This window comes from Podarcis muralis, chromosome 16 (genome assembly GCF_964188315.1).
Source record: "Podarcis muralis chromosome 16, rPodMur119.hap1.1, whole genome shotgun sequence".
NCBI lineage: Eukaryota > Metazoa > Chordata > Lepidosauria > Squamata > Lacertidae > Podarcis > Podarcis muralis.
In genome coordinates this window covers 14,424,407-14,447,193 of record NC_135670.1, presented here as the reverse complement: position 1 = coordinate 14,447,193, position 22,787 = coordinate 14,424,407, and the positions used below count along the sequence as shown (strand labels likewise).

At 49.5% G+C, this 22,787-nt stretch overlaps 1 protein-coding gene and 1 pseudogene across 2 annotated transcripts; one reads left to right on the top strand and one right to left on the bottom strand.

The window, feature by feature from the left end:
- The first annotated feature begins 235 nt into the window (after nt 1-235).
- Nucleotides 236-6,182, top strand: AP5B1 (adaptor related protein complex 5 subunit beta 1). 2 transcript variants are annotated; one of them, XM_028710511.2, is made up of 3 exons: nt 236-367; nt 2,080-2,242; nt 3,492-6,182. In XM_028710511.2, the coding sequence occupies exons 1-3, from the start codon at nt 264-266 to the stop codon at nt 6,072-6,074; spliced, it is 2,850 nt and encodes a 949-aa protein (XP_028566344.2). In that variant the 5' UTR covers nt 236-263; the 3' UTR covers nt 6,075-6,182. The 2 variants fall into 2 exon arrangements, with proteins under 2 accessions (XP_028566344.2, XP_077776178.1); XM_077920052.1 differs by lacking the exon at nt 236-367 and having other exon boundaries at nt 2,185-2,324.
- A 13,856-nt stretch (nt 6,183-20,038) lies between these two features.
- On the bottom strand, nt 20,039-22,207 carry LOC144325875 (C-reactive protein pseudogene; annotated as a pseudogene).
- Between the last annotated feature and the right edge of the window lie 580 nt (nt 22,208-22,787).

The following is a 22,787-nucleotide window of genomic DNA, read 5'->3' as shown; positions in this document are numbered from 1 at the left end:
CTGCTTCAAACATAATTAAATAATAATAATCATTTTGGAATTGGTCTCAGAGCATGTGCAGAGTGTCTTTCGCCAGCACTCGTCCTCGGCGGGCTTCATAGGGGCGGGTTTAGAGGAGAGACCTCCCAGGACGGACAGCAATGGCTTTCGGAGGAGAACTTTGGAGCCTTTTGAAATAATGAACCCACCGCCGCTTCTTCCAATTGCTCCTCTCCTGCTCTGCTCCGCCGCTGCTCCGCTTCCCTCTAGCGGCGGCCGGCGGGATGGTCGGGAAGGGAAGTCGGAAGCGCCGCTTTGCCCGGGACCGGAGATCAGCTGAGCGGCTGCAATTGCAAAGCGGAGGTGGAGGAGCGAGCGAGGCCCGCAGGTACGCGTGTGTCGCGACTGGGAAGCTGTTGCATTTGCGTGCAAACGGTTCGAGGGGGTGGGGTGCGTTGTCCCACACTTTCCCTGGCCCCACAGAAGCCCCACCGCCCTGCACCTCCACGAGTCCATGTTGTTTGTAGGTCTCCCTCCAGGCGCACAAACTTTCTGTGGATCCAGACCTGGCCACCCCCCTTCCGTGGGGTGGGGCGGCGCACCATCCTTCCTACAGCACCCGATGGAAGTCACTTTCTCTCCTCCCAGCCCCTCCCAGCAAAGGGGTTTTCTCCCAGCCCCACACAATGCGGGCCCCATTTCCTGAAGCGGGGGAGTATGTGGCCCCCTAGATCCCTGGAGGATCTTGGGCCAGTCCTGCTTCCTCGGCCTGGTCTATCACACATAGTTGTTGTGAGGCTAAAATGGGGAAGAAGGGAACCGTGCACAACCAGCTGGAGCTGCTTGGAGGTGGGGTAGAAATGCATGATGGGAGTTGTAGTCCAGCAACAACAAGAGGCCACAGGTTCGCCTGACATACTATTACAGTATTACATTTCATAGAATTGTAGAGTTGGAAGGGACCACGTGGGTCATCTAGTCCAGCCCCCTTTTGTCCAACATGAGATTTGAACCTACGGCCCTGAGATTCACAGTCTCATGCTCCACTGACTGAACTACTCTCACTCAGTGTCTGCCTATGGCCCAGAATTCTATGGGGCAGCCATTGCAATAACCAAGCATCTTTCTTTCTTTCTTTCTTTCTTTCTTTCTTTCTTTCTTTCTTTCTTTCTTTCTTTTATAGGGTTTTTTGGGGGGGAGGGTTTATAAACAAGAATAATGTTACACAAATAAGTATACCAAATTTTCTCACGTCATTTGTAAATCACAAAAATAGCATAACAAATGTGGAAAAATATCTACAGCTTATGTTTCACTGTTAGTGGTCAATGCATGAGTTCTTGGTTCATGAATTGGTTTAAACAATTAGGAAGAAAAAGGGAGGAAGAGGGGGAGGAGGGCTTTGTATTATTATTATTATTATTATTATTATTATTATTATTATTATTATTGATAATAATAATTAAATTTGTATACTGCCCTTAATATGCAGTTCTCAGGTTGCTTCACAACATAAAAATGCAACCCCTCCTTCCTTTTCCCTTTCATTCTGCAGGGGACACGAAAGTCCTCTGCTGTTTCTCCAAGCAGCTGGTATTTTAGAGGTTGACTGCCCCTGAGGCTGGCAGTTCTACTCATAGACTTGTTCTTCCTGGGCAGAGATTTGCTTTAACAGGACTGCTGCCACAGGAAGCTGCCTTACAGCAAGGCAGGCCAACGGTCCATCCACCTCAGCATCGTCTGCACTGACTGGCAGCGTCTCTCCAGGGTTTCTGGCAGGGAGTCTCTCGCAGCCTTACCTAGAGACACCAGGAATTGAACCCAGGACATTCTACATTCAAAGCAAGTGCTCTGCCACTGAGCCACATGGGCCTATCCACCCCTAGCAGGGTGGTTCCTATTTATGTGGAATCCCGCACTGATGAATTGCTACCAATTTAAGGCCTCTGAAATGCCTTAAATGATGCCCTCTGGGGTGACCAAAGCAGGATGAGGAGGAGGTAGCCCTCCACATCCTTAAGACTAGGGTTGCTACTAAGTGGGATGTGCGAAGGCCCATCATCCATGAGCATGACTAATATTCTCTTTCTTTCCCCCTAGTCTTCTGTCGGCCATGGGGTCCAGGAGCGGGGAAGGCTGGGCCAGCGCAGTTGCTTCTTTCCGCTCATGCCCCACAGCCTTCCTCTCCCATGGGGCTGGCGACACCTTCGTGGCCGAGCTGTTGCAGGAGCTCCGAGGCGAGAGGCTGGGGGAGCAGATCAAGGTACGTGAGACCCACGGCTTGGAGGGTGTTTGTGGTTGACGTGAGAACATGCCTCTAACTTTCCCCCAGCACCCACAAAAGGGTGAGTTGTGAGACTGATCTTGTCGCTCGTTTGGGAAGACCACCTTGTCAATGAGCCGACTAAAACCACTAGTCTGGAGAGGAGGAAAAGTCAGCCAAGAGTCTCGCTCGCAGGTCCACCAACCCTCCAGTATGGCGCCCACAAAAGGTCTTCAAGTAAACATTCCCTCAAAAATCCAAAATGCACGAGATTGGAGAGGGCAGCAACACGCCATTTTGTGTTCCTGTTTCTTTCCCTGCTCTTTTAGACACGGCTGCCGTTTGGGATGTGCTGCATTGCCCGTGGCAGCCATTTTGTCTTAGCCGCACATCACACGGCTGCCATTTCGTGATCGGCTTCCTCAAAATTCGGAATGTGCCCACTGGTGTATAAACTGTGAATCAAACCAATCTGCATGTGTACCCCATGTAAATGCAATGTGAACACCAACAGATACTTATAACATGAGGTAAAAAACAAAACAAAGAGGCAAATAAAAACCTCAAAAGCCCTAAAGAAGGAGGATGGGGGAGGGGAGAGAAAACATTTCAAAAACCTATAAATATTTGCTTGTTTGTGTCATTGATGGCCCACCTTTCTTCCATGGAGCTGAAGGTGGCATACATAGTTCTCTTCCTTCCAACTTTATCCTCACAACGACCCCCCCCCCCCCAAGGTAGAACAGTGACTAGCCTAAGCTCACTGAGTGGGGATTTCAACCCTGCTCAGTGTCGGACGTGCCCTCTCATGTAGGGCCTTCTAAAGACTTTTTTTCTTTTTATATACTTTTAAATTAAATTTTCTGTTATACAATTTAGAATGCTCATTTAAGCATCCTTAAAATATCAATGACTTCCCTTCTTCTCTTTCCATGGTTCATTTTGCATATCATAAATCCCTGCATATTTTACAAAAACTAAACCATTCAGTATTCCATTATTAAATCCATCAAAACTTATTTATACTGTTGAATTTATCTTAGCGCTGCCGAAGTTTTCAAGTGTACACAATTTTTTCCCATATATTCAATAAACGTTTTCCAATCTTCCCTAAATGTATTTTCTTCTTGTTCTCTTATTCTATATGTTAAGTCTGCAAGCTGCGCATATTCTGTCAGCTTAAGTCTAAAGACTTGTTTTTTCCACCTGGCTTTCCCTGACAGCTTCTTCTTTTCCCCCTTCTGGACAGATCTCCATGTTGACCCTCCTTTTGGAGTACCCCACCCTGTTGTGCCCAGATGCCAAGGCTGGGCAAGAGGTGGCCGCGTCCCTCCTCTCCCTCTTCGGCCAGCTGGGCCCCTCGTCCAAGCAGCAGGCGTATCTGCGGTGCCAACTCCTCTATGCCATGGCAACAGTACTGGTGGCCACGGACTCCTTCGCCGAGAGCTGCCAGGCTGCCCATGAATACTTCTCTCTGCTGCTGCAACTGGTGTCCGACCTCAATGACTGCCGCGGGGGAGCCGCGGAGCGCCCCGTGCGAGTTGCGGCTTGTGAGTGCCTGCGGGAGCTTGAGAGCTGCTACCCGGGGCTCCTCTCTCAGCGCCTGGCCGTCCTGCGCTCCCTGCAACACCAGGAGACATCGCCCGCCCACCAGAGCTACACGCTGCTCTACGGGCTGGCCTTGAGGAACGCCATCTTGCGCTTGGCCAGACGGGGAGGCCTTGGGACTCTGGGGGAGCTCCTGGAGAGCAAAGAGGGACTGGTGTGGGAGGCCACGAGGGAACTGGGGGACCTTTCTGTGGCAACCCTCGAGCAGCTGGCCCTGCTCCCCTCGCCAGGCGATGTCAAGGACCTGAAAGCTGTGGTGTCCTCCCTCCTTGACAGCTCCTACCTCCTGTCCTCTGTGGCCCAGAGCCACCTCCTGTGGCAGCTGGCCCAGGCCGTCAGCGTCGTGCGTACACAGTCTCCCGCCATCTTCAAGGCGCAGCTGGTGCGCCTCTTTGGCACGGCGGGGGTGACGCTCCAGCATGCCGTCTTGCAGCTCAAGGGCCTCTTCACCGACAGCCTCTTCACAGCTGAGGATGAGGCCTTCCTGCTGCGCCGCCTTGTGGGTCTGGCCCAGCACCCGGCCTTGCCCGCCCCGGTGAAGCTCTTCCACTTGGACTGCCTCCTGCACTTCCCTGAAAACCGGCCGCTGGGCTCGGCCACGGAGGACGAGGGCCTGCCGGTCTTGCTCACCCCTCGCACCACATCCGGCCTGTTCCCCGGACTCTTCCAGGACCAGGGCACGGTTTTGGCCCGGCTGAACCTGCTGTGCCTTGTGTGCGTGGAGAGTGAAGGCCCAACGGCCGAGCGCGCTGTGGGATACCTCCTGGAGCACGTGTTGACCCTCGGGGGGCTGGTGGCCAGGGGAGGAGGACCGGAGGCCACCCGGCTTTTTTTCCGGGCAGCCTTCCTATTCGCCCGCTACTTTGGCTCCCGAGAGCAGCCAATGGCAGAGCTCACCCAGTGCCTCTTGGGCCTGTACCGCCAGAATTGTGCCCTGGCACCGAACCTGATAGATCTTTTGGACGAGGCTTGGAAGTTTCCAGAAGAGGGCGGCTGGGCCGGCGGGCTGGCCCAGGCCTTGCAAGGGCTCGTCGTGGGCGTTCCCTTGCAAGAGGAGGACCTGGCTTGGCACCTCAAGGTCTTGGCGCGGCTGGCAAAGGAAAAGGATGTCCCTCAGGGCAGCACCATGCAGTTCCTGAGGCGCCTGGTAGCCTCGGGCCGCCTTGGGGGCTGGCGCTCAGGCCAGGTCCTCCTGAGCGTCTGCCGCAACTTGATGCAGCTGCGCCCGCTGCCCGCCCCAGCTCACTTAGCCGACCTCCTGCAGGCTGTGTCTCTCAGCCACTTGGACGTGGACGTGCGAGACCGGGCTCGGTTCTACTACACCTTGCTGGCCAACCTCTCTGGCGAGAAGCTCGGGGCCGTACTAGCTCCGGGAGGTGCTGTCAAGGCCCGGACGCTCTCCTCCTCCATCGTGGCTGACAGCCAGAGCTTCGTGGCCTCTCTAACAGTGCACCCAGTGCAGCCAGCCCCACTGAGGCTGCGACGGGTGGAGGCAAGCGGCAACAGGCCTGAGCAGGCCCCTCACCCTGAGCAAGACGTGGAGGGCTATTGCCAGTGGTTGCTGGAGCCCCGCGCCCCATCGCAGCTCAGCTTGACGTACCAGCTGGTCCACACGGGTCCTTCAAGCCCCCCCTACGACCTCCTGCTCTGCGTGGTCCTTCGCTTCATGTGCTCGGACCGGCATTATGAGCCTGTCCCGGAACTGTGCGTGCCCTGTCTCTCAGCAGCGCGCCCTCCCCGGACGCTGACGCTCACGCTGCAGCCACGTTGCCCCTACCCGACGCAGCTGGATGTCTTTGCTCTCTACACAACCCAGGAAGGCCTTACGCGCTCCAGCCAGCTGGAGCCACTGGAGGTAGCCTTTCCCGATCTCTTCATGCCCCTGGCGGTGCCTTCCTGGAGTTTAGAAAAGCGGCGCCGTCTCTTTGGCGCCCTCTGGCAACGCCTTCACCCCGACAGCAGTGAAGCGGGCGCCGAAAGCCTCACCACCTGGCCTGTGGCACCTCAGTCCCTGCCGTCCCTGGTATGCGATCACTTTTCCCGGTACGTTTTGGCTGAGCAGTCGGGCTCCTACGAAATTGGCATGGCCCTCCCTCCCCAGTACCACATTCTCCTCCGGGTGCAGAGTGTGGGAGAGGCGGCCTGCGTGGGCATTCGCACAGACAACTGGAGACTGCTGCCCTCGCTGAACAGCTACCTGCAAAGTCTCGTGGAAGCGAATTGAAAGAATGGATTGCGGGGGGGGGGGAAGGAAGCCCGCGAGGTAGCACGGTCTGGGCTTGTATATCTGTTAAACATTTTGGCACCCCCAAAATAAATGCATATGTATGGATGTATTTTGCAAGTCTGGTAGAAAAGAGTACTGCGATGACCAAGACCCAGCCAGCCTGGGTTTCTCAAAAACAAGTCATGCCAGACAAATCTCATTTCTTTTCTTTTTCTGATAGAGTTACAAGCTGGGTGGATCAGAGGAATGCTATGGATGTAATGTATCTTGATTTCTGATAGCTCAGCCGGTAGAGCATGAGACGATCTGAGGGTTGTGGGTTCAGACTGCACATTGGGCAGAAAGATTACTGCATTGCAGATGGCCCTCCTGGTCCCTTTCAACTCTGCAGTTCTATGATCAAAAAAAGGGACGTTGTGTGTATGTTGGCAGGAGCCAGCCCAGCTCCTGCCTGCCTGCACTACCTCCTGCAAAAAGTCTCAGTCCTCTTCCTGCTCAGTTCCTCTTTGCACTGGCTCAGCCTCTCTGGACAGGGAATGTGTCTGCTTAAGCACACCCACATTTCACTGGATGCCGGGATGGGACCTTCTCCCTCCCGCCTGTTCTGAACAGAGGCGAGATGCAAATACCTTCTCACTATATGCAAGTGCAGTGGGGGACACAAGTGAGGAACTGTGCTGTTGCTCTCAGGGCTTTCTCTTGGGTATCTGGTTGGCCACTGTGAGAACAGGATGCTGGACTAGTTGAGCCATTGGCCTCATCCAGCAGGGCTGCTCTCGCATACATCCCCTCACTTCTCCTGTAGTGCCTCTCTCTTCCACATGGACATAAGTCTGATCTCCCCCATTCCAGGATAATTTTGCTTAAAAGCCATTATTATTATTTACATATTTACAGGACAGATCTAAATGCACATAAGGCCCCTACTTTCCTGAAGCTAAGCCACTCTGGGTGTTGTCAATGGCTGAATATGTAAGCCACAACCTTCACAATGAAAGACCTTGGGGTCCCTTCCAACTCGACAACTCAAATTTTGAGTCTGACCCACAGAACTCAAAAGAACAGGCACCTCTACAGCCACAGCCGATTCAGTAGAACCTGGTGGCCCCTTCAGGGACCCTCTGCAGGTTGGGTGGAGAGGGGGTAGTCTTTGTGGAGGGTGCTCTCAGGTGGTGTAAATAACCTGGTGCCCTCCAGATGATATCAGGCTACAACTCCCATTAGGCCCAATTGGTGCTGGCTGGGGGTAATGGGAGTTGTAGTCCTACAACATCTGGAGGGCACCAGGTTGCCAGAGACTGGTGTAAACCGTGGTGGTGGTGGGGGGGGGAGTCTTGACAGTGGGCCTGCATTCCTCCAAGGAATTTGTATATGGTTCTTTCTTCCCTCACACTCATTTTACGCTCACAGCTAACCTCTGGGGAGGGAAGGCCTATGAAAAAAGAAAACAGATTTGCCCACGTGCTTCCAAGTATTTGAACCTGCAGCTCGCCATTCCTAGCTGAACACACACACCACTGACCAAAAAGTTGCTCTCCCGCTTAGATTTAAATCTGAGCTGGAACAGATTTTCCCTTCAGCTAAATTTGGACTCCCAACTAAATTGGACTCCAACTCCCATCAGTCCCAGCCTGCATGGCCAATGACCGCCGCCAAGTAGGGATGGGGGTGGTGGAATTCAGTTTGCATTTAAAGCTGGGCTTATCAAGTTCTCATGTTCTGGAGCCAAAACGCAACCACCCATCACACTTTTGCATTTGCCCCAAATTCACTATTTTGCCATACTCCTGCCAAACAAAAATGTGCATGGGAACTGTTCATAAAAACGGGTCTGGGTAAAAGGCGGATCTACACGGATCCTCATGGATCCTCCACTTTTTTTAAAAATAACTCCAACAAATGCAGTGTCAAATCACACCTGGAAGCCACGATTACAGACTGGACTATAAAAAAATGTGGATCCAACACTTTACCACGCTGCAGCACCACAAAAACATGGATCCGAGGCACGGATCCTCATGAATTCATATGATTTTTATATTGAAACAAAATAAAAACACCATGATACTGTAGATCACAACTTAGTCTGTAGGCAGAACCAAAAAAATCAAGCATCCACTGTTTCGTGGGGCCGCAATGGCGCAAAAACATGGTTAAAAAACACGGATCCTCATGGATCCTCATGATTTTTGCACTAGATCAGCCCAAAGTCACCATCAGATCAAATTTCATGGGCACAGCATCCACCACAAAAATCATGGATCCACGGCTTCCTGGCCGTACCATAGCCCAAAAACGTGGTTTTGAAGCACGGATCCTCATGGATCCTCACGCTTTTTGCACTGGACCCCCCATAAATCACTGTCAAATCACACATCATAGCCAGGGGCACAGCCTGCACCACAAAAAACTCAGATCCACGCCTGCCTGGCCATACCGTGGCCCAAAAACATGGTTTCGAAGCACGGATTCCTCGTGGATCCTCATGATTTTTGCACCAGATCAGCGCAAAGTCACCATCAGATCAAACATCATGGCCATGGGCACAGCATGCAACACAAAAATCATGGATCCACGTCTTCTTGGTGAAACTGTGGCCCAAAAACGTGGTTTTGAAGCACGGATCCTCATGGATCCTCATGCTTTTTGCATTGGGCCAGCCCAAACTCACCGTCAAATAATGATTTTTGCACTAGATCAGCCCAAAGTCACCATCAGATCAAACATCATGGGCACAGCATGCAACACAAAAATCACATTCCAAGGGCCACATCCCTGTGGTGGGCAGGGCCCTTGGGGAGAATCCCAGCAGACAGAGAGCTCTGTAGGGCCGCACCTGGCCCCTGGGCCTGAAGTTCTCCACCTCTTGGAAGCAGCTGGAAACTGCTATGTCAAATCCAGCAACTTTGCACATCCTAGAGCTCCTTTCCTTGCGCTCACCCCTGGGGGAACCCCAGATGCCTTGGAAAATGTGCCGCCAATGCAGTGAAGAAGAAGAAGAGTTTGGATTTGATATCCCACTTTATCACTACCCGAAGGAGTCTCAAAGCGGCTAAGAATCTCCTTTACCTTCCTCCTCCACCACAAACACTCTGTGAGGTGAGTGAGGCTGAGAGACTTCAGAGAAGTGTGACTAGCCCAAGGTCACCCAGCAGCTGCATGTGTAGGAGCGGGGACGCGAACCCGGTTCACCAGATTACGAGTTCACCGCTCTTAACCACTACATCCTGAAGGGAGAGGGAAGGGTTGCTTTTTATATTTTGTACCTTTGCTTTCTATATTTTGTACCTTGTACCTAAGAAGGATCTTCATATGTACCTAAGAAGGATCTTCATATTCTTGTATACCTTGAATCTAAGTCAATTTCTGAGCTAGAAATAACTTCACCTGCAAAAAGGCCCCTCGAAGGAATGCAAGATAAGACAGAGACTGTAAGCTAGAAATAGCCTCGCTTTTTCACTTTAGGAATGCAAGATAAACAAAAGAGACACAGACGGGAGGAGACGGGAGGAGACGGGGGGATGCAGGACGCTTAGAAAGACACTATAGGGAACAATAGGGAGGGCTGTTTAGAGGGCTATAGACATGCTAAAAATAAGTTGAAAACTTTCCAGTTGATTGGGAAAGTTTCTGGAGGGCGTGGGAAGGAGGGAGAGAGCCCACTCAAGGTATAAGAAAGTCTGCAGAGGGGTATTTTGGGGGCAGTCAGTTTTCCAGAAATTATTCTGCTGGCTGTCTCCTGTGCACAGAGAATAAAACTGCTTTCCTCCAAAGAAGGATCTTTCCTGGTGTTTTCTTTTACTCTCTCTCTGGATCTGAGGACGCGGGCCAACGATTCCCTGGCATGGACTAGGCTCAGCCTACATCTTGGTTCCCTGACCGGGAATCTGCCCCACCTCAGAGGGCTGGGGAGAGCCAGGCTCGACCTCGGTGGACAGCTCGGATCGGCAATTGCAGGCTCCACGCGCACCCTGCCAATTTGTGGGGGGAGCCAGCCATACCGCTCCGGAGCAAGGACCCAGGTCGAGGGAGGAAAGAGGACGGCGCCGAGGGGACAGGTCCGCAGCGGAAAAGGTAAGCTCCACAGGGTATAGGTGGGAGCAAGCTCCACAAGGATAGGTGTGAGCAAAAAGAGAGCCTGATCAGCTCCGCCAGCAGGGTAGAAGAAGTGCCACTGGTTTTGGTGTCGCCCAGAAAAAGCAGCAAAGGGTGCTGCTAGGGCCCCAGTCGAAGTCTAAGCGCTGCCGGTTATGGTTGGTTGTTGGTTTTGTGCCCAGAAAAAGCAGCAAAGGGTGCTGCTAGGGCCCCGGTCGAAGTCTAAGCGCTGCCGGTTATGGTTGGTTGTTGGTTTTGTGCCCAGAAGAAGCAGTAAAAAAGGTGCTCTTGGGCCCCGGTCGAAGTTGTGAAGCACTGCCGGTTGTGATTTTGGTTTTTTTGGGGGGGGAAAAAAAGGGGTTGGGGGAGGTGCATGGGTTTTTCTGAATGTGTGTGTGGGGACACTCCAGTGAATGTTTTGAGTGTGTGAGACGTTGAAAGCAACGTCTGGCCTGTGACTGAGTGAAAAAATAACGTTAGGAGGAGGGAGTGTCCCAGTATCCCAAGTGTCCAAGTGTTCCAGGGTCATGGAGAAAAAGCAGTAAAACAACTCCCATGACCCCCCTGCAATGCTTCCCTGAACAAATTGAAAAGATGCCACGAAGGGAGAAGATTGGGGATTTTAAAAACCTGATGAAAAAATAGACTCCAACACTTATGTGGAGTTCCTAACCGTCTCCCATGGCTTAAGAAAAGTAGAACTGTGATTACCTGTGCCATGCCAAACTGTGCCCAGTATGGCAGCAAGTACAAGTTAAAAAGCCAGCAGTTTTGCCAGTCCCAGAAGAGAAGTCCCAGAAGAAAAGGAGGAAGGAATAATTAGCCCCCCTCCACCCTATGCAGCAACTGCACCAGGGCTAAATGAGGTTTCCCCTACCCAACCCCCAAGAAAAGAGACTGAGGGAGAAAAGAAAGAGAAGAGGAAAGTGAGGAAGAAGGTGGTATAGAGAATGAAGAATTCAGAAGGTGAAGTGGACAAGTAGTCCAAAAGAGTGTTTCAGTATGTAGAACCATGTGGCTTCTTGAGTTCTAGAAGCAGCACAATGCAAGGATGTGAATTGGCAGACAGAAAGAAACAGAGCAGAAGGCTTTGAGAGCCGCATGGGACAGAAATGTTAAAAAAAAAAAAAAAAGAGAGACAATTAAACCCGAGGGATCAAAGAACCCTGGGATTACAATACTGACCATTGAGGAAATCTGCAAGATAAATGCCCTCAGGGCAGCGGACAATACTGATGTTGCAATTGAGGCAGCTAATAGTTGCAATTGAGGCAGCTAAAACTCCACTTTGATGGCCCCACTCCACTGAGTGTACGACCCCCTGGAGTCATCCGATGCCCAGGACCACAGACCTCCAAGCACCTTAAATCAGAATCCTTCTTTCGAAGAGGATCTGGCCAAAATAATTAGGGGTTTGTCTTCAAACAGCCAGAAAGCCAAAAATGCAATCTCAGAGCGAGCGAGGGTGTCCACGGGAGGGGCAGAGAACGCCTAGGGAAAAAGCCAGTGCGCCATCTGCAGGCAAGAGGGTCACTGGAAAATGGAATGCCCAAAGGCCCCACGCCCGACACACCCCACTCCCCACAGGGTGGGAACAGTAACCAAAGTTCCGATGCCTATGTACCCAGCCATGAGCCTCAGCATTACAGCCACAAGCCCAGCTCTGAACTCCAGAAAAATCAAGGCAGAGGGCAAGAACAGGGATCAGTGCAGGGATACCCCATGGCCTGAACCCCACCTCTCCAGTCCTGAGAGACGGAAAAAACTTACTAGGATAAACCAGGCCCAACAAACGCAGGTTCCCAGAAGCTGCCTGGCCCTGGTCCAACAATGGTTGCTCGGCACACAGAATGAGGTTTCTGAAAATGATTTGCTCAAAGACTGTTGCAGAAGCAAGTGAACTAACTGTTTCTCATTCATGCAAGTAACAGGACATCAGCCCCCCCCCCCCTTTGTGCCAGGCGCTTGGAGGTAGCTTCAGAGCGTTATCTTGAAGGGGTACAGTTAGGGTTACCCCAGAAAGCCCTAAAAACTGTTTGTGAATCCCCCCCCCCCCCGCCAGGCCTTGGCGTACGCATTTTTAAAACTGCATATTCCTCTAAGACAAAAAGCATGAGCTAAGCAGTCTTCTCTGTAACAAAAACGCTGTAACAAACCCAGAGCTGAGAACAGAAAAGCTTTTCGCTTCCCAGATCCAAATAACCTTGGTCCTGGTACATTGACTTGCAACATACTTCTGGGAACAGAGCCAGAGAACGAAAAGCAACATTTCTATGTAAGAACCTGTAAAGGGGGAGAGGAAAAAAAGGGGTTTGAAAAAAGGATAAAACCTGCTTGTAAAATGTTTTCGGTGCGGCCTGTCTTTTGTGAACTGAATCACACAGGTGCCTTCTGCCCCTTCGGATGGCAGAATAAAACGCTCTTTCTCTGGATTAACCCCTTGGTGTCGTTTGGCTCCTTTTGTCTCTGCTCGGGTGCAACAATTATTCCTACCCATGGATTAATAAGGCTACAATCTCTTGGCAGCTATTCCAAGAAGGACACTGCTGCATTCAGCCAGCTACCCTGTTGCCGGTAGGAGAAGGTGAGGAACAGATGCACGATCGCATTGAAGTGATGGATGAAATATATTCCAGCAGACCTGACCAAAAGATGAGGCAAACCCCCACTGGCCTTCATGGTTTGTAGATGGAAGCAGCTTTGTTGAGACTGGACAGCGGAAAGCAGGCTATGCAGTGGTAGCCCTGGAAGACCAGGTGATCGAAGCAAAGTCACTCCCACCTGGAACATCGGCCCAGTTGGCAGAGCTAACTGCGCTTACCAGAGCCCTGAGCCTGGCAAAGGGACAGAAGATAAACATTTATACAGATTCTAAGTATGCATTCCTGACTTTACATGCCCATGGAGCCTTATGGAAAGAAAGAGGTTTGCTTACCTCCAGAGGAAACCAGGTGGCCCACCCACAAGCCTTATTGAACCTTCTGGATGCTGTATGGGAGCCTGAGGCAGTGGCAGTTATCCATTGTTATGGACACAAGACTGGACCAGGGGAAGTGGCCAGAGGAAATCGATTGGCAGACAAAGTGGCCAAAGAAGCAGCCCGGGAACTGGCCCCCGCCTTGGTTATTGGAGCACTGGTCCCAGAAGAGATTTTAAGCACTACTGACAAGCCAGCTTATACGAAGCAGGAAAGGGACACTGCAGACGCTCAGGAGTTGACGTTGTCCAACGAAGGATGGTACCTTACCCCTGATGACAGGATATGGATTCCAGAGTCCCTTTCTCGGCAGGTTACTCAGAGATACCATGATTCAACCCACATAGGACCAGATGCTACAACCAAGCAGCTGGAAAAATGCTTCTATATAGCCCACCTTTACCAACTGGCAGCCCAGATCTCCAGGAAATGCCTGCTGTGTCAAAAGAATAATCCCAGAGCCGGACCACTGGCTCCCCCAGGGATTCAGCACAGTGGAACTGCACCTATGGAAGATCTTGTCGTGGACTTTACTGAATTACCCCGTTGTGGACTGCACCGCTACCTGCTGGTGGCAGTGTGCACCTACACCGGATGGGCCGAAGCATGGCCCACAAAGACTGAAAAGGCATTTGAAGTAACCAGGTGCCTGCTTAGGGAAATCATCCCTCGCTATGGACTGCCAAGGTCCATAGGATTTGACAATGGACCAGCATTTGTTCATGCAGTCCTACAGGGACTGGCAAAAGCGCTCCAGATCAACTGGAAGCTGCATATTGCTTATAGACCCCAGAGTTCTGGAAAAGTAGAGAGAATGAACAGAACTCTAAAGAATCAGCTGTCCAAGCTGACACAGGAGACCGGGTCTAATTGGGTGACCATGTTGCCCTTGGCGTTACTCAGGGTCCGCAGTTTCCCGTCAAAACGGACCCATCTGTCACCCTTTGAAATTGTATTTAGGAGACCGGTCCCATATGTCAGAATATGCAACTGAATAATTAAGTCCAGATATTTTTCCGAGTTTTCTTTTGTCTCGACAGGTGGACCCAGGCTCGCAACCCCTGTGTGTTGGCTGCATCAGTTCGAGCCAGGTGACGAAGCGTAGGTGAAAGACTGGCAGCAAGCCCCCCTACAGCCTTGCTGGAGGAGACCATACACTGTGCTACTTTCTACACCTACTGCTGTGGAGGTTGCTGGCATCACCCCGTGGGTCCACCCTACTCAGTAAAGAAAGCCATTTCAAACTGGACAGTTACACCAGATCCTGAGAACTCCCTTCGGCTGATTATCTCCAGATGCCTGGCAGACGACCGCTCTGCTGATATCACACCGGGAGCTGATATCTCAACGCACAGCTGAAGAATTGGATGGGAGGGGCGCCCGCGGGCAGCGTCCCCAACGTGAAAACCCGTGCCGGGACTAATCCAGGAAGTCCACCAGGACATTTAATATTTTCATAAGGACTTTTTATTTTTTTGTTATCTGCTCTATGTCCCACAGCCCTGACCCCACTGAGCCATACCGCCCTTACTGGCCTGCTGGCCTCTGCTACGACTGGTTCGTCTTGCCGGTGGTAAGAGATGGCGTGCTCATTGGCTATTGGAAACTGGGGTTTGATGAGGTTACCATATTAAGACATCCCACTACCCCGTTGTGGCTCCTCTTCCTCACCACTGTCCAGCACGCGTGGATAGTGCTCATACGGGAAGTTGCAGAGACGGTCGAAATCTATCGAGTTCTGGACCGCTCTTGCTGTTGTGGGAGGGTAATCAACTGTTATCCGGGGGGGTAGAGCACTGTACCAACCTCATCTGGCGGACCAGGTTCTAATTTTAATCCAGGCGATAGATGGGACGGAACCTATCTTAATGCAAGTACTGCAGGGGTGGGAGCCTTAACCAGGTGTGCGTTGAAATTGCTAAACAAGTACCAGTACGAATTGCCACCCCAGGATTTCAGCTTCCATATGCCCTGGTCAGTAGGGAGGCAGCTCGAGAGTTCAATTTACCCAACAGGGTTAGTAGGAAAGTTGACCCACATAGTGGGAGCATCAGCTCACCGGTAGGCTCTCACCCTTGAGGAAGTTCACCATAATGTTAAATCTTTCCAATTGTTGGCTGTGTATGCACATACCACCTTATGCTAAACGGCCAGGTTTGATGCTACATGGAATTCCCATTGGTAACATCTTCAACATAGAGAGGAGTTTGTGTGCTAGTTCATTTTTATTGCTGCATGTTTATCCCAGATAATAATGTCAGCATTTCGGCCACAATTGACCACATGGAAACAATGATAGCTGAAAACCCGCTAAAAACTACAGAAGGTGATCCGTGGAATTGGTTATATTCTTGGTTGCCCGATGGTGGATGGATGGGGAAAATATTTACCATGATGATAGGCCCAATACTGCTTCTATTGCTTCTTTGCTTTTGTATTCCCTGCTTGATGCAATGCTTGCAAAATATGATGGAGAAGATAATGTCTCGCATGATGGGACCTCGCGTGATTGCTTTCATAAGAGATTATAGACCTCTACCCCAGAACGAACCTAAGTATTAGGTTGTTCATGAGAAGAGGAGGGAGTGAAGGGAGAGGGAAGGGTTGCTTTTTATATTTTGTACCTTTGCTTTCTATATTTTGTACCTTGTACCTAAGAAGGATCTTCATATGTACCTAAGAAGGATCTTCATATTCTTGTATACCTTGAATCTAAGTCAATTTCTGAGCTAGAAATAACTTCACCTGCAAAAAGGCCCCTCGAAGGAATGCAAGATAAGACAGAGACTGTAAGCTAGAAATAGCCTCGCTTTTTCACTTTAGGAATGCAAGATAAACAAAAGAGACACAGACGGGAGGAGACGGGAGGAGACGGGGGGATGCAGGACGCTTAGAAAGACACTATAGGGAACAATAGGGAGGGCTGTTTAGAGGGCTATAGACATGCTAAAAATAAGTTGAAAACTTTCCAGTTGATTGGGAAAGTTTCTGGAGGGCGTGGGAAGGAGGGAGAGAGCCCACTCAAGGTATAAGAAAGTCTGCAGAGGGGTATTTTGGGGGCAGTCAGTTTTCCAGAAATTATTCTGCTGGCTGTCTCCTGTGCACAGAGAATAAAACTGCTTTCCTCCAAAGAAGGATCTTTCCTGGTGTTTTCTTTTACTCTCTCTCTGGATCTGAGGACGCGGGCCAACGATTCCCTGGCATGGACTAGGCTCAGCCTACAATCCCACTAGCTCTCAAAGCAGTCTCAAATGAGGCAAAAACAGGCCCTCTGAGCCCGGCTTCGGCTGGGAAGGGCGGGATATAACTAAGTTGTTATTATTATTATTATTATGGTTTGCTCATTGTGCAAATGGCTTTAGATACCTATTAGGTCCTATAAATTACCATATAGCATACAGTATATTCAACACAAAAAATAGCGACAATTTGTTATTGACCAAGAACAGCTGGACATATAAAGGGCCCCATTACCTTTAGTAGCTTAAAGGTAAAGGTAAATTGACCCCTGACCATTAGGTCCAGTCGTGACCGACTGGGGTTGCAGCGCTCATCTCGCTTTATTGGCTGAGGAAGCCGGCGTACAGCTTCCGGGTCATGTGGCCAATTTCCGGGTCATGTGGCAGTTTCCGCCTGGCAGTTCCGCCTGGCAGTTTCTAACCAAGCAACATGTACAAAAATGCAAAAATGAAGGTAAAGTGTGCATAAAAATGCACACCTTGGTGAAAGTAAGCATAAAAAATGCATTTTGAGGGGAAATATAAATATATGGGGAAAGACGCTTTGCAAAAATGCATGCATTAGGCAAAAATACTTAAGAAAATGTGTATGTTGGGAGAAATATGTACTGAAATGCTGATGGATTTTCACGAGGACTTTAAAAATAAGTCCCCAAACTGATGTGCAGGTGGAAACAACTGAGGTTATGCTTGGAAAAATGAGAAACTGGAAGAAACCTCAATTGACAGATCTGTCCCCTCCCTAGACAGAGAACAAAACAATAAATTTCACCCCACCAGGGATTGTGAGTGACTCTTCTCTTTCTTCTCTGCCTAGGAATTCTCAGAGAGCGAGTTTGAGTCCTTGGCCTCTGGATGGAGGGAGAAGCTGCAGCGCTGTGCGGATGGGGACCAGCGCTGGGGGGTCTTCTATGCTCTGAAGCCGCAGTAGCTGCTGCCCTCCCCCCCCAGCCTGGGGCGGTGAACTCCTGTCCAGCTCCAGGAGCTTTTTGGCCCAGCAAGCTTTTAATAGCATTTACTTGTGTTTTCTTCCTACTGCTGCCTGGTCAGCTTTCAAGTCTGGATCCACTGCAAGAGTTTGTAGGAAACTTCACCTTCCAATCTGGATTTTTGCTGGCCTTTCAGTCAGATTACTTGGCTTTGCACTATTCCAGGTCTGTCTGCAAGTGTGGAAGGATTTCTCTCTCTCTCTCTCTCTCTCTCTCTCTCTCTCTCTCTCTGTTTCTTTCCTTCTTCCCTCCTTCTTTCCTTTCTTTCCCTCTTACTGGAATGATCCCCTCCTCTCCCTCCACATCTCTGTTCCATCTGTTTCGGTTATTAAAAACTTACTACATTTTCTTTATTTCCTTGTTTATACCACATTTGTGGGGAACCTCTGTGAGTATGTGTAGAAACTGCCTTGCAGTATACAAAATGTAAAATGCTTATCTCTCGCTCCAACCATTTTTACCTCAGGCCTCAATCTCCAAGCGGTCCCAGGGCATTTTCCTAAAAGGCAATGTGGCCCTCAGGCTCCCAGTTTAGTTATTTGTTTATTTTCTGATGTGCCACAACATTCTGGGAAAATAAAAACAGCGGCAGCAAATTGCTGCCACCCAGATAAACTCTCCCATCACCAGGGGAAGGTGAAAATGCACGCCCATCATTGGAGTACCAGAAATTCCTCATTCCTTGTATACACCAATGACAAAACTCCTTCTCCTGTCACCAACCCCAAGAGGGAAGTATTGGCAGGATTACGGAGCCTCAAAGTTTGGAGAAGTCCAAAAAAATCTCTTAGGAAATGTCTTATTTCTGCAGACACTCTCAAACCTCTGTGTCTCCTCTATCCAGGCAAGCAAGTCATTTTCCTCCCATCCCTGCAAAACCATGCTGTTAGCAGAACCAACCCAGGTTGTCACGTTGAAGTCCTATAAACCCATCAGCAGGGGGCAGCAGCTCTCCATCTGATCAATAAATCAGTGCCGTGCTGTCACAGTCATACAGTATTTGGAAACGGCAGAACATCTCTGAAACTCATGGCTCATGCCACCTGCCTGAACTGTCTGAGAGCTGATGGGTCCCAGTGTTGGGGAGAGGGCTGAACCTGGAGGACTTTGGGCTGGGACAGGGTGAGCTCTCCATCCTAGACCTTACTGTTCAAAGGGTCTGGGGTGTGGGTGGGTCTGTGGATGCCGTAGCCTCCAACATTTCTCCGATGAAGATAGGGACATCCTAAGGAAAAGCAGGACATTCCGGGTTCAAATCAGAAACCGAAACGGCTTCTCTAAATAAGGATACTTGGAGGGTCTGGGATGGCTGCTTTAGTTGAGATTCTTGTATTGCAGGGGGTTGAACTAGATCAGGGGTCAGCAAACTTTTTCAGCAGGGGGCCAGTCCACTGTCCCTCAGACCTTGTGGGGGGCCGGACTATATTTTGGGGGAAAAACAATGAACGAATTCCTGTGCCCCACAAATAACCCAGAGATGCATTTTAAATAAAAGGACACATTCTACTCATGTAAAAACACACTGATTCCCGGACCATTCATGGGCTGGATTTAGAAGGTGATTGGGCCGGATCCAGCCCCCGGGCCTTAGTTTGCCTACCCATGAACTAGATGACCCAAGGGAGAAACCTTCCAACTACAATTCTATAATTCTATGCTGCTTTGCATGTTGTAGAGTATTTATTTTAAAAAAAAAACCAGTAAGTGAAACGGAGCTGGATAGACAAATGATGGCAACTTTCATGCACTAATATTTGGAGACAGGCCGTAGTTCAGTGGTAGAGTGCCTGCTTTGTATGCAGAGCTGTCTGGTTCATTCCCTGGTACCGTTTCCAAAACCCTGGACAGCCGCTGCCAGTCAGTGTGAGTAACACTGAGCTAGATGAACCAAAGGTCGTAACCTAGTACTTTCTTGTTCCCCTGTCCCTCTCACGGGATTTGTCAGCATATAACCATGAGGAAGAAGTGCTCTCCTGGTAACTCTGTGCTGCTTCGCTGTGGACAGAACACATTTTTGTAGAGGCTTGTATAATGCAATATTTTATTTGGAGGAAACGGCAGGAATCAGCCCAGAGGCCATATCTACTGAACAACCAAGACATTTCCCTTTTTATATTCTTTATTGAAAGATTAAAAAGTACATAATTGCAAGTGCACAGTGTTAGATAAGACACAAAAGAAGAAGAAAAGATAGGACCCATGTAGAAAACAAACAAACAAAGTTGTGGTTAACCAGACCTTAACCTAATACAGTATTTATAAAAATGAATTCCAAATATCATTAAATTTGTCCATGGCAAGTCTATGTTAAGGACTAGCTAAGCCGTGTAGCTGCTGGATATGTAACAAGGATAACGCTTCTCTAAAACATATGTTTTGTACAAAAAAAATTCCTTCCAGTAGCACCTTAAAGACCAACTAAGTTAGTTCTTGGTATGAGCTTTCGTGTGCATGCACACTTCTTCAGATACACCATGTTTTGTACAATATTGATAAGTTTTTGGCAGAAGGTAGTAGGGACGATCAGCATGACTGTACAGAATGATCTCAAATTTGCAGAGGGAAATATACTTTTGGATTATACATGGAACCTAACAAAGGGACAATATGAGTGGAATCTCCGTGCCCTTACTATGGCAAAAAGACAGAAAGAATAAAATGGAGCTCTCTTCAACGATTGGATTGAAGATACGCACAAACTCACTGCACACGAACGAGTTGCGTACAAACATGAACAACCAAGACATTTTAAAGAATAATGGCACGCCCACTTTCCAGAACATGCTCATGTGTTTAAGGTGACCATGCGCGCTCAATAATAACACCACCCTTTGCTTCATAATTGACTGTTTCCCAATCAAACATGGCGTTTCCAGGAATATTGTCGTCAAGCAGGGCGAGCTTCATTTCCTCCTGGGACAGCACCCTCTCCCACATCCTCACGTCCAGCAGCTCTCCGACATAGGAGTCGTTGATGTCAAAGCCGCCCCCCATATTGTCTTGATCTTGACCGAGCACAATCGATGAGTCTGCGCTGATGGAGTATCCTTTCTTCAGGCTCCTGGGCGGCAGACGTTTTCCGTTCACCCACAACCTCGCCAGCCCTGTGGCAGAATCCCAAGATGCGCACAAAGTCTCTCTTTCAAGCGACTGTTTCTCTGGGGTCAAGAAGGTCACTGCTTCACCTCCCACGTAGAAGCTGTATTGGTTGGGTTTGTGCTTGTAGATGATGATATCGTTGTGGCTGTTCCGGGTGGCATAAGAGAAAAGGCTGTAAGCACGGGTCAGGTCCGTGTAATGTTTCAGGCACACGGTGAAGGCGGTCAATGGCTGCTTCGGGGAGGCCTTCAAAACCACATGGGCAGTATTCGATGCTTGCGCGAAAATGACTTGCTTCCCAGAGAGGCCTGAACCTGAAGGAAGAGGGAGGAGGAAGAGAGAATGTCACAGCTTTCTTCAATACTTTTTTAAAAAGTTTTTTATTAACAATTTCAACATAGCAAATTATCAAAACAAATCATCTTCACTATCCCCCCTTTCCCCCCTCCCACCTCCACAGCAAACCCTCCTTCCCTCAGCTCCTCTCTCTGATTTCTCAACCTATGTTAACCTCTGCATATTGTAAAATTGTATACATCCTTATATAATATATCTAATATGTTAACCCTCAGTAAATTTGTGTATGCTTATTCAAAACCTGCCAAGGAGTCCAGTTCATTTTGTTGTCTTTTTAGATAATTTATAAAAGGCTCCCATTCTTCCTTAAAGTCACAGTTGTCTTTGTCTCGCAGTTTGCATGTCAATTTCGCCACTTCTGCATAGTTCATCAATTTCTCTTGCCACTGTTCTTTTGTCGGGGTTTCCTCATTCTTCCATCCTTGTGCAATCAAGACTCTTGCCACTGTTGTCGCATACATAAATAAATTCTTTACAGCTTTCTTCAAAACTTTTCACCTGAGCAGGTGCGACAAAGGGGAGATGCTCAAGAGAGCCTCTCACTTCTCCTTGGTTGCTCAGCTGCAACACAACAGCCCTGCAGTGCTGCCAGTGGGTTTTGTTCTCCTGTAGTTGCTGCTGTGACCCTCCTCCTTACTCTTGCAGACCCAGATGGGAGGGAACTTTGGCATGCACCAGGGCAATGACATGTAAAAAGGTTCTGAGCCAGTGCCCCAGCACTCCTCAGGTCAAACCCCCCTCCACCCAGTGCTTATGTGTGTTTTCCAAGTGAAATGGTCCATGCCCTGCTCCTTCCCACCTCACTGTCAGGGACCGTGCTGAGGAGGGCTGCACTGAAGAAGGAAGGTGGGAGCCACCCCCTCCCCCTGATCCTGAATCTTCCCAGGAACAGGAGGACAGCGTAGGTTTGGAACAGTGGTTTGCAGAGGGGCATAGTTCAGAAGGCAGAAGCTGGGAAATACTGGATAGGGAACAGCTAGCAGAAGAAACACTGGAAGCGAGAGAGTTAACAGATTCAGTCTCTGAACAGCATTCATCCCCCATCCCCCAGAAAGTGTCCGAACAGAAAGGGCAGAGGGTACAAACTCAGATTACAAGACGTAGGAATGACATAGATTAATAGGGACTGGGGGGGTGACCCTTAATTGGGAGCACCGCCATTTCTAGGAGACGTGTTCTTTGTTCTCTCGCTGTGATTATTAAAGATTCTAACTGGTAAGACGTTCCTTTCGTTTGATCTTCTTATCTGCTGCCATGGGGGGAGGAAGTCAATTCCCCAAAGCTTGACACCCACCTCCCTGGTCACCTACCTTGCTGGCCAAAAGACTGACAGGCATTGAGGAGGAGGAGGAGGAAGAAGAGAAGCACCTTCATCTTGGCCGTCTGCAGAATGAACCAAGGCAAGGCAGAAGAGGTGTCAAGAAATGGACTTGGGATGGTCTCTTGCTCTGGAAGAGGAAGAATCTTGCTTGAGAGCCCCAGGCTCCACGCAAAATATACCCTCGAGCTGCGAGGGGTGCGGAAGCATGTTTAGGAAACTCCTTTCCCAGGAAAGATTGCCTAATAGTTGCATCTGATGTTTCCTCCTTTAAAATTATTCAGAAAAAGAGGTTATAAAGTGAACTGCACATAAGATAAAAAGTAACTGAGCCTGTAGAAAGGTGGGGCCCTTTCTGGAGATAGTAGAAATGGCCACACTTGCACACTTAGGGTATTTTTCGCTCTATAAGACGCACCAGACCATAAGACACACCTAGTTTTTGGAGGAGGAAAACAAGAAAAAAAATATTCTGAATCCCAGAAGCCAGAACAGCAAGAGGGATCTCTGCTTTTGCTGCGCAGCGATCCCTCTTGCTGTTCTGGCTTCTGGGACAGCTGCACAGCCTGCATTCGTTCCATAAGACGCACACACATTTCCCCTTACTTTTTAGAAAGGGGGAAAGTGTGTCTTATA